General features: G+C 36.3%; 1 protein-coding gene across 2 annotated transcripts in view; it reads right to left on the bottom strand.

Annotated features, from left to right (window-relative positions):
* The window catches only part of BNC2 (basonuclin zinc finger protein 2), a 402,994-nt gene that overhangs the window by 19,459 nt on the left and 370,893 nt on the right, over positions 1–12,642 (bottom strand). For both annotated transcript variants that reach the window (XM_063295036.1, XM_063295035.1), the window contains one exon: positions 4,850–6,816. In XM_063295036.1, coding sequence (XP_063151106.1) covers positions 4,850–6,816 — 1,967 coding nt within the window. The remainder of the gene's footprint in view (positions 1–4,849; positions 6,817–12,642) is intronic.

The following is a 12,642-nucleotide window of genomic DNA, read 5'->3' as shown; positions in this document are numbered from 1 at the left end:
GACCAACTCAATACCTCTCTCTTTTTTCCATTTCAGTTGTTAAAGCATGTTGAATATGAGAGGCCATATGCCTTGAAGGATAAATCAGATATCAGTACAAAAATATTAATCAGTGCTTAACATTTAAGTCTCTTTTTTGTTATTTTTAATGCATATTATTGAAAAAATAACCAAGCTTCCGGTGGGGAATGGAGGACTGAGTGTCCCTGCAGGCTTAGCGGGCAGAGGTGACTTTTTCAGGGCTCAGGCAGGTTCTCCTAAAGCCCAGAAATGTTTTCCAGATAAAGGAAAACACCAGGAATCACCCCAACTGTCCTCCAGACGGCTGCTTGCAGCCTGAAGATCGCAAACAGCGTTTTGCATACAACTGGTAAGAGCTAGCCAGGAGGCGGGGACGTCATCACTTTCTAAGCTGTGCTATAGCCTTAAAGGGACACTAAAACCATTTCTAAATCACCCAATTTATATTTCTTTTAAGTATGTGTACCCTAAGAGAGGCTTTCTACAGCAAGGAGAAGCTGGCTGTCTTGGTGCTTATTGTTATTTTTGGGATTACTTTTTTTTTTTAAAAAAAAAGGCTGGAACAGGTTACTGTTTTGAATTGTCCTTGTTTTTTTGGGTTTATTAAGATTAAGATTACTAAAACTGTTGTATTATCAAGTATAATAACAGACAATCTATGTGCTTTTTAATTTGATTCTTATTTTAGTAGAAATAAACGTACAGAATAGTGGTAGGAAGAGAATAATGAAATACATGTTATCTTTTGGAGGGAAGAAAGATGTTTAGGAGGTTTATATGATATTTTTTTAAAAAATTAATATAAGGGGGAGGAGTAACTGTACTTAGTGATTTTTATTATGTGTCAAAGTGGAATGATTTATAGAAATAATGTGGTTCTGGTTTAATATAGAGTAAGAGATTGATTATGGAAATTTTTCTGTAAACTTGCTGTTAAAAGTCAGAAGCCACATCTCTCTGTAAATTTGAAAAAAAAAGTTCTCTTGTGTTTTTGCACCTTTTTAGTTCTTTTTCCTTCTTTGTAGTTTTTGGTTTTTTAGTTTTCATTCTTCTCTTGAAACCTAGTAAAATTTATTTAAAAAAGGAAGAAAGAATAACCCTCCATGGCCACAAGCCTATTCTTTGGGATAACTCCCCTCTTTCTTCTAATAAGAGTTTATTTGTTGAAAGAGATAATTAAATTTCATTTTCATAAATATAGTCATGTACTCAAGCCATTGACAAAATGCAATTAGTACTATAGAAGTGCTCAAATTGTGTCTTAGTTTTAATGGTAACACGTGACATTCTTCATGTACACATTACATTAGAAATGTCACACTTCTGTTACATCAATTACTGCCGGAATGGCTACAACTGGGTTCTAATGCCCATTAAATTGATTGAAGTTTATTCCCTTTCCATTATTATTCCTCTACTTATCTGGCAACGAAGTAAGTAAGACCGTGTATGTTCAAGGCTGCCTTTGCTTTCTAAAGGACTAGACAGGTCATAAGATTCTTTTATAAAATTTCCTTTAAGAAGTAATCTCTCAGAGAGTCAAGAAAAAAATGTTACCTCATAGAAAAGTTCATTAAACTAAATAATACCTCAAACACTTATCTAATCATTTAGAATTAGTAAGAAGCTTAACATTGATCTGAAGAATTAATAATAAAACATTAATTCTTAATCTCAAATGTATTTATATATTGGTAGGTTAGAATTTTCAAAATTCATTATGATGTAACCAAGTGCAAGATCACCACTTAATTCCAAAGTAGCTTTCCTTCATCATATTCTGTTTTGTGTTCCAGTTAACCATCCAATTATGGTTAACATCAGATTGTGAAATAATACATTCCAAAATAAGTGTCCCTATGATTTATTTCTTAAATGTATGTAAAAGCTACTAGTGTTTTTGCTAAACCTATTGGAATTTTGAAATTCATATTTCCAAATTTTATATTCTGAAAAGCTTATAATTCTTTCTTATTAAAAAAAATTAAGTATTTTTTTACTTCATGAATGGCATAAATAATTTGCATTTCTGAAGTTCACTTACTGTTATAATTATAGAAATCCAGAGCATATTGTGTCTGTGTGCCGTGGCTGAGAAAAAAAAAAGGTTCTATATTCTCGAACATGATATTTGATACCTAGATTTTATTCTGGAATGTAGAACATCTATATATAAGTTATATTTAAAGTTACACTGAAATTCAAATATGTTGCTGTGATTTGTTATAAACAATTTAACTCAAAGCTTTGGGTAGTGAATATTAGTGACTGTTCTCTATTTTCAGAGAATAGCATTTAAAAAATGATCAGAAAATGAATTTCATTATGATACACAGTCATGTGCAACAAATATTGCTGCCCATTAACTGTAAGATCTAAATTCATTTTTAATAGAAGAAATTTACCAAAATGTTCTCCTAGGTAGATTTGCCTTTGTAATATTTTACAACAAACACGATCATAGTCCTTGTCAATTGATTTTCTGATATTAAAGGAAAAAAAAATGTATTTGACTGAGGGGTAGTGCTGAAATGCAAGTTCCTAATGTGAACTTTTAACAAATCTTCAGAAAACAAATTACAGGACAGCAGGATAAACTAAACCAAACTACAATTTAGATGAAGTGAATCCTTTTGACTTCAGAGAGTGTAACATCGCAGTATTATCTATGCTTATACACAAGTACATCTCACTGAATCCATTGGAATTTACTTCCAAGTGAACACAGATCAGGATCTGAAGAATTACTTTAGCTCACACAACAGGGCCTAAAATACTGAAAGGTTTAACTTTTAAAAGATCACTTATTTTTCATGTTTACTGCAAATTTCTTTGCAAACACACACACCTCCCCACCCCCAAATTAACCAGTGGGCTATTTCTCCACTGGACGAGTCTAGTCAGGATTCAGTTTCATAGTTCCTTGGATCCTGCCCACTTTTAGCATATTGCTATTACTTTTAAACATTAAACAGATGTAAATAGAGTTTTGCTACAGTTCAGATAATCACCTACATGAGGGATGCCCAATTTCTGCAGTAAGAATTCTACCATGTTTTGTGATGTATGTCAAGGGCACCTTGCAAATAACTGCCCGATGAAATAAAGGAGAGGTGGGTTTTTTTGGCTTATCCATTACTGAAAGCTGGGGGTAGTGCAAACAGGATGCTGGTGGGCCACACTTTTTTGCCCCTCAAACTCCACCTGTTCAGTTTATTTCCCTCCCTTCTCCTCCTCTGCCTTTACAAGGTAGAACTGTATGAAGACTAACCAAACCTAGTTAAAAGAAAATAGGATTACATTTTAACAAGGGTGGGAGTTCACTGAAAAGCATAACGTGTGTGTGTATTGCAGATGAAACTTGGTGAAGGAAGACCAGAAACACATTTTTATCAGTTGTCACTAAATAATTTGCAACAATTTCACTTAGCAAGACATAGGAACTGATTGCAATCCAACAGATTATGAAGTAGTTGTTGCTTTTCCTTCTTGGGAATGCCTGTATCGTGTGAACAGCAACTGATTACGGTCGACGGTTAACATTCTCTGAGCTGCATTAGTGTTCTTTTTTAATTGCTATATTTATATGTATGCATGAATATATGTTGCCTATTTGTTACATTTGCAAGTTTATGTGTGTTTAAATCCATAAGCATGGAAAAGCTGTGTTAGCCTGCCACTGACCCACTTTGGCAAATTCCATCTACCTTACTTTTTTGGAATAAAAAAAGGAACCAAACTATTTAGAGCCAGCTGCTTCCGTTTAAACTAAACTATTTCAGACTTGATGCAGCATAACTGTTGCGTGATATCATCTAAATGTCCAGCAGAAGAAAAGGTCCTTATTAATTTTAAAAATATGTCTGAGCTTCTCTTTATTTGTGTGTGTAGCGCTCAGCTGAATAAACTGGGATTTACGTAACATGCAGGGTAGGGTACAAAATGCACCCATATGAATAAAAGAATCTACCTAAAATTGCTTCTTTCATTCATTTGATGGGGTTTGTCCAAATCTACAACGCTGCATTTCATCATCATCATCATCATCATCATCATCATCATGCATGTTGATTATTAACAGGATACTTAACAGCCTCATGGAATGGTGAAAACTATAATCAGCGGTCACCACATGTTTTGGCTTATATTTTAAATAAAAGTTTCATGCCGCTTTTCAAAAATTGAAATAGGAACTTTTAAATATTTGAATAAGTAAGACATTGAATTTAATAGTAGTGACAGTATCTGTGTGCACAGGCTATCTGTATGCATGCATGTCTGTCTGTCTATCCATCTGTCCCACATATTGACATTCCCCTATTCAGGAATGGTCTATATGGAATAGCTAATGTAAGAGACAATCATCCAGAGAAATGGGATCTTTGTTTACAAATGGAAACAAGAGTTAATTAAGATACAGAGAACTGCAGTGAAGAACGTACTGTCCCATTGTATTTGCACTTCTATTTCCAAGGCATTCATTATATTATATAATGTGATGGCTCAATGTTTGCATACAGATCTAGACATCGAGAAAAGCAAGAAACAAAGCTAATGAAAGACTTCTTGGATCAAGGAAAGGCAACGTGGTATCTTTTAGTTATTTTTGTATAAAAGCTCCCATTATCACTGTCCACTGATATGCTGATTGGGACTTGTTGTAGTTACAATATCTAGAGACCACCAGGTTGTTTACCCAATCTTATATCAAAGGAATATGCCATTCATATCATTTAAATATATTTGGTATAAAGCCTATGCTTGGTTTTCTTAGGTGGCTTAAGAAAACAACAACAAAAATCAGTTAATAAATTCAGTATTTACTGACCTGTCTCTGCTTCTTCGGGAGGGGAAAGCAGCATTGCAGCCAGCCACTGTGCAGACATGCATCTCCTTTAAATGAACGTTCCTATAATGGAGTTTCACGCTATAGGAACTCTTGAAACTCTTCTTGCACACATAACAGATCTTGGGATCTGGACTTGAGCACAAATCGCCTTCTGGAGAGAATTTCTGAGGGCTGTTATAATTGAATGATGAAGCGAAGCTTTCATGGAGAGCAGCCATGCTGGGACTGCCTCCATTATAAAGTCCATATTGGCTCATGTAAAACATCTCATATGTAGGGTCTGTAAACTCTTCCTTGACTTTAACTTCACTGTGGTGGGAAGCATCATGGTGGTTCTCATCTGGTCTTTCATGGTTTAACATAGACTTGTTACTTCTTTCATGTAATGTGTGTTCATCCCCTTCCATGGATTCCTCACACAGTTTTGGCTCTGAGGATTCAGACTCATTTTCATAGTCTCTTTCATGCTCTTGGTCCTCTGATGTCATACTATCTGTCCTTCTTAGCTCCGTCCTTGAAATGCACCTGTTTTGCCCATTTTTTGAGAAGTCCTTCACAGACAACCCAGGGCTCATCTCCTCCTGAGAATGGCAATGATTGTCATGACCACCATCATTAGCTATGCTTCTGTTATCATTAACTTCCTCATCTTCATAATCAAACTCATCAGCAGTATCAATGATTTCCTTCTCTATTTTTACAGGCATGCTTGACTTTCGTGGCTTTTTCTTAGGGGCAAGGTCAGCATTTGTTTCTTGGCTGGGCATCATCCCTGTAGATAGTGTTGATTCTGAAGGGAGAGAAGACTGTTCTATTGTGCCAGTTGCTGGCATTAATGGACTAGTTGATAATGATGTTGGAGGACTCACCATCTCCCCAGGTGTAAGTAAACTTCTGTAAAAAGGAGGAACTGGCTGTACAGTCTTTAAAGCTGGAAATACGAGGTGGCTAGGAAGAGGATTTTGTAACACAGGATCTAATGGGGGAGTGGTAAAACCCATTGGAGGTCGTCCTGGACTCGTTAATGTTAGATTGGACTTTGTACTTGCTATAACAGGAGTAGCAGCACCAGATGTAGCACGGATGAGATCCTTGTCTCGATTGTTTCTTAACATGGGCATATGAAGTCGGGGATTGGGGTTAGCACTGTGGCGGTTGCGACTTCTAAGTGAACTGAAGACCATGTTACAACCTTCAATAGTACATCGATGTTTGATCTTAAGATGGACTGCATTGTAGTGGATTTTTAGGGTCCCCTTGTCATAAAAGGTTTTCCCACATGCATTGCAAAATACTCTCCCTTTTCGTGATGCTGATCCCATCCTTCTCATTCTGTGAATTCTGAAAGAGCTTTTTGTATGTTCGGGTTTGGATAAATCACTGACTGGGGTAGAAGTCTGAACAGGGGAAACTGAAGTTGGCTCAGTTTTGGGCTCTACATTTGTGATGCTGGTCAAGGCATTCCTGCTGGAGGTCTGCTCATTCTTGAAAGGTGCTGGGGAAACTTCAGATTCACTGCTTTCATTATATTCATTTTGAGTTGAAAGGCTTGGCTCACGCAGTCTCAGCGTTGACTGTTCCAGCAGGAGCCCATTCGGAGGCAAGCCCAGTAGAGGAGCAGAGACTGGATTTATGTATTGAAATGGTAGCAGGAATGCTAGGCTGTTTGGGATGTTTTCAAAATGATGAATGCTGGAAGGGTTGCTGTTCTCCAAGTGAGCAAGGAGACTTGGGCTCCTGGTTCGATTATTGCTTTCAATAAAAGTCCGAATGTCTGAGTCTGTCTTTGAAGATGGAACAGCGACTGCCTGCCCTTCTTTTTCTTGAATTGCCATCAGCTCCACAATGGATTTGGTTTCTCCAAACCTCAAAAACTGCTGAAGGGTAATAATCTCTTCTTCCCTGGACATGATGGCCCAGCGGTCCAGCACTTTGCCTGCAGCATCCTAGAGGCCATATCAAAGAAACAACAAAGACAAACACAAAAGAAGAAAACCTTATTGATTCTGCATAATTATCGATTTCGATTGAAAGTGCTGTGCTGACTGCTCATCAAACACTAAGCTCTGAATACTACATGCAAACACTTGGTTGAAAGCAAACTTTACTACCATGCAAACATAATAATTGGAGTCAAAGAAACATAGTGGTTTAATCATGTCAGAACAAACACTAGTGTAAACCACTGGTTTTTGTGAACAAAGCTACCTTCAATCATGTCCTTTGTGGACTAAACTATAGATCTTTCTTAAGCAATAAAGGCCCATATACCATACGATTAACATTCATTCGAATGGGAGGTGAATTCTCACTGTACATTGCACCAAAAATACCAAAGAATGCACTTTCAGTCATTGTTAAACAGTGTCACTACAGGAAATATTTGAAATATACATTTAGTAGCATACAATATGCTTCTTGGATAATACTGGAATGCAATTCTAAAGGTTTGTTTTTTAAACAAATTAATAAATACAATACATAGCTAGACATTATAACTGAGATGGAAATTTAAAAAGGCAACATAAAATTTTAAGAAAAACTTTAGTACATTTTTTCCTATTCCCAAGGAATGTTTAAAATTTAATTTTATATCAACCAAATTAAAAAAAACTAGGCAAATTCCACTGTTTTAATTCATGGAAATGCTGTTACTGTGTAATCTGAATTTGGTTACAGCGAAAATATGATGGCTTTTTGCCATTTTTAATAAATAAAAGTAGCAAGCATTTTTAAAAGTAAACATCTGATCATTGCAGATACCATAAATGTGTAAAACTGTGTTTTAATATTACCTTTTGATAGCAAGGGAAAAGTCCAGGGAGAATACACATCAGTAATCACCAGACTATCTGTTGTTAAATATACATTAAAAAGCATTTCACACTTTCATTTTTGCTAGTATGAGATTTGCCTCGAGGTAGAACTTAAAAATTCTGCACTGTAATATCAGACCATCCTCTATAACGGCATGTACGTGTGTAAGCAAAGGACTGTTTAGATAATAAATATATTGTTTCTTTGGCAATTTTTCTAGTTAAGGTCATGCCAGCCATATTGCCAACCTTTATAATTTGCCAGCAAACCCTTTTCCTGAGCATGAAGCAGCCAATATGTTAGTGACTCCTACTGAGATGCCTCTCTAGTTCAGCCTCCTCATTTGTTGTTTTGGTCTCTAAGTAGACCAAAAAAAAAAGTGCAGAAAGATCCATAAACTGCTACTCTCTAGCAAACCATTCAAAACAAGTGAGCAGAATATTAAGAGACACCAAATGGTAATGAGTGCATAAATAGTAGAGAGTGTTTCATTTCTTCAAGGGAACATTACAGTAAAAAATGTAGCAGAAGTACATTCAAGGAAGGTAACTCTGTTAATGCCTACTAGCCTGGAGAGGTAAATGGAAATGTCATGCTCAGAAGCATTTTGTACCTTTATACCTATATGTAAGCTTCATAAAGATACCAAACTGGCCAGTTAGTAAAAGAAGAATGGTTGTTGGTCTGATCCAGCAGAGCTCTATTTAAATTCCTGAGCTAGTTATGTTCTCACACCAACTTTGAAACCCATTTCAGGGAACAAAGAAATTCTAAGATCCTGCTTAAATGTGGCTTATTTTGGATTTCAGATTTATTTATTTATTTATTTATTTGATTTCTATAGCTGCCCATCTCAGCAAGTGACTCTGGGTGGCTTACAACAATAAAGAATTAAGAAAAATTATTTGCAGGTAAATTCTACTAAAATGAATATATTTCACAGAAAAGGTGCTGATTTACAGTATGTCTCCCACTCTCTGGCCCAATCTTCCCTGAAGGAATTCATGCAAAGAACATTAGGCTAGAAAGGGAAATCCACATTTTCATTTCATTGTAACATTTTTTATATGTCCTACCCCAGAGCTATTTCTCAGTGGAGGAAAAACATGTTGCTGGAATTATTCTTCAGACCTATAGGAAAGGCTATAAAGTCTGCTAAGGTGGTCATTGTTACCCACTGCTCCAGGATCTTATCAGTAGTTGCACTTGACTTGTAGACACAGCATAGCCTATGCATTTTCCCTAGCATGTGCAGCTTCAGTGGGAGCAACATGTGTGAGTGACAGACAGGTTCTTAGCTGGCAAGGGGACACTGTGAACCATGGAAGGTAGACAAAGCCTTCAAACAGAACAGCAATGTTACAACTGAGAGAGAAATTAGAAGTTGGTATGTATGTGGGCTTTTTTTTGCAAGTCAACTGGCAGAGAACTTGGATATGGTTTACATTTTTGATTCTAGCTACCAGTACCCCTTTGTTGGTTGGAGGGACATTTTGGTTATTTCTTGCCCAGATGTCCCCCAAAGCCTGAAAGTAGATACGTAAATAAGCAATGAGCAGGACTTGTATGTAGCATGAACTGAAAATATGAATCCTGTTAATCCTCTTGATAATCTGTACTTAGATATAATGAACACATGGAGGAGAGGTGGATCTTGTTCCCAAGGTTCCTTATAGTCTTTACACTGACAACTCCTCATATATTTGGCTTTTCTATAAGGTGAGAGCAATCTTCATATGCAGAGAAACTGTGACAACTTCTTTTTTGTGCCCCTCCAACACCCTTAGAACACACTGCTGAAATTCAGCATTAAAACTGAAAAAAGGAGATCTCCTTTTTTAAAAATAATCTACTGAGGAGAAGGAGGAGGAGGAGGAGGAGGAACTTTACATAAGATTTGGGACAAGTGTTTCAAATTTGCCATGTTTGTGGTACAGTGAATTTCAGTCTGGTTCAAGTATCCATAGGATTGAAGCCTTAGCTATTCCCATGCTAGATGTTCATTGGTCGATGAACATCGATATGGCAAGATCATGGAGTTCCTTATGAAGTCTGTATATCCAGAGGAGAGTTAGCTTGCACCTTTCAACCTATTCAGAGTTTCTTCCCAATTTTCTATATTTTGACTATTTACCTGAAACCGTTAAAAGGCTGAACTTGTTTTAAAGAAATCACAATGTTATAAAAATAAATTGATCATACATCTAAAAGTGGACATTGATGAATAGATTTCCAACGAATACTTAAGCCAGGTATTTTTTTAAAAATCAACCAACTAATTCATGCTATGTTATTTAATATTTATCGAAATCAAGCATATAATAGCTCTTTAAAAAGCAATGATCAAAAACTGATTTTAAAAAATTGAAAAAATCTAGACCTGCCACTGAACATTATTCTGAGGTACACATTTCAGTGAGGTTGGGGCTTTTTCTGTACTTTTCCCCAGTTGTATCTTTTTTTGTTCCTATCACGTTAAAGAAAATTAGGTCAGGACAAATAGGTTTTATGTAATGCTATGCATATATGCTGTGTATTAATCAAAGCCATATTCACATAAGACTAACTGAATGAAAATTAGTAATGCATTATCTTTTAGAACTAGATAAGAAGAAATAGGAATATTTTAAGATTAAAAGTTATAAGGAACCAAGACAAGCATCCCTTTGGAGTTTGTTACAAACTAGCTTTAGGTTCCTTGGTGTATTGTAATACTCAGCTTGAGGCTCATACAATTTCTTCCATGTCACTGGTTTTGGCTTCTCCCATGACTTTCCCCAATGACATTAGGTTTTATCAACATTTACTTGTTTCATTACAAGATATTCTAGTTTATATTATTTCAGTCAACTGATGTGACTGTACAGACAGGAAATTCAAAGGAGTGTCCATGCTGAGAAAGTCCATGAGATCCACATGCAGCAGCAGATGATTCTGCCTCTGGTGGTCTAAAATGTCATACTAGTTGCTCCATTTCTACACAATAGCCGCTGCCTTACAATTTCAGAGAAAAAGAAATATGTCTAATCCAAGTAAGATTAACATCTCACAGTACACAATTTATAGCTTTAAATTATTCTTTTACCCACACGTTATTATTTCTTTCTCTATAATAACATAAATAAAAAAATAGATCTACACACACACACACAGAGTGCAGATTTTATTGGGTCAGTGAAATAGTGTCAAACTTAATCATCCTGCACACATCTTCTGATTTTACCTGACCTAAAGGTGAGGTTGAGATGTATCAGGATATAAAGTGTCCTAACATGTAGGTCACCTAAGAATGAATGATGAGCTCAGGTTGATTATTACCACAGATGATACAAATAGGGTTAGAAACATTGACCTTTCACCCCAAGATTCAGTGTGATTTTCAGCACTTTAATTGAAGGAGGGAATATCCATGGAGTGGGATGAAAAAATAGGAAATATGATTTCCTGAGGGCTTCTGCTTCATAAATAAAGTTTTTGATACAACACGAACGTCTTTATACCTTGTTTAAGAGACAAACACATTTCCCAGAAATGTGTGCTACTATAATATTTTTTGTTCTAAAAAATCGTAGATTTCTTTTTTCATTACACAGAAATGTGATTATATTACATGATCTACTCTATCTTTTACTAATTGTTAATTATTATATATCAGTATTTCCAGATCTGCTATCATCTCCCTAATTTACTTCTTGACATAGCTAGCTAAAGCTAAATGTATATATCCATGTATCCATATCATGAATTCACTGAAAGTTAATAATGTAGAAACTGAAATTAATCACAAAGTATTTTAAGAAGCCCTTTAAAGAAAAATTGGGAAGCTCTTAGGGAATATCTTCTATTATTACTGTGCTAATTTCCAAGAAGTATTTTAACAGCATTTATTTCATTATTTGTATGTAATCAATTCTGGATGTTATAATTAGATAACAATAATTTCATAATAAGAAGACGTTGTTCTTTATTCATTTAGTTGCTTCCGACTCTTCGTGACTTCATGGACCAGCCCACGCCAGAGCTTCCTGTCGGTCGTCAACACCCCCAGCTCCCCCAGGGACGAGTCCGTCACCTCTAGAATATCATCCATCCATCTTGCCCTTGGTCGGCCCCTCTTCCTTTTGCCTTCCACTCTCCCTAGCATCAGCATCTTCTCCAGGGTGTCCTGTCTTCTCATTATGTGGCCAAAGTATTTCAGTTTTGCCTTTAATATCATTCCCTCAAGTGAGCAGTCTGGCTTTATTTCCTAGAGGATGGACTGGTTGGATCTTCTTGCAGTCCAAGGCACTCTCAGAATTTTCCTCCAACACCACAGTTCCAAAGCATCGATCTTCCTTCTCTCAGCCTTCCTTATGGTCCAGCTCTCGCAGCCATATCTTACTATGGGGAACACCATTGCTTTAACTATGTGGACCTTTGTTGTCACTGTGATGTCTCTGCTCTTAACTATTTTATCGAGATTTGTCATTGCTCTTCTCCCAAGGATTAAGCATCTTCTGATTTCCTGACTGCAGTCAGCATCTGCAGTAATCTTCGCACCTAGAAATACAAAGTCTTTCGCTGCTTCTACATTTTCTCCCTCTATTTGCCAGTTATCAATCAAGCTGGTTGCCATAATCTTGGTTTGTTTGAGGTTTAGCTGCAAGCCAGCTTTTGCACTTTCTTCTTTCACCTTCATCATAAGGCTCCTCAGTTCCTCTTTGCTTTCAGCCATCAAAGTGGTATCATCTGCATATCTGAGATTGTTAATGTTTCTTCCAGCAATTTTAACTCCAGCCTTGGATTCCTCAAGCCCAGCATGTCGCATGATGTATTCTGTGTACAAGTTGAATAGGTAGGGTGAGAGTATACAGCCCTGCCGTACTCCTTTCCCAATCTTAAACCAGTCCGTTGAATAAGAAGATACATGTGGTATATATATAATGTTGTCCAAAATTAGCTTTGCAGTTCAGTGT

The sequence above is a fragment of the Candoia aspera genome, chromosome 2 (genome assembly GCF_035149785.1).
Source record: "Candoia aspera isolate rCanAsp1 chromosome 2, rCanAsp1.hap2, whole genome shotgun sequence".
Taxonomy (NCBI): Eukaryota; Metazoa; Chordata; class Lepidosauria; order Squamata; family Boidae; genus Candoia; species Candoia aspera.
Note: the sequence above shows the minus strand (reverse complement) of the source record. Positions and strands in the feature narration are given on the sequence as shown.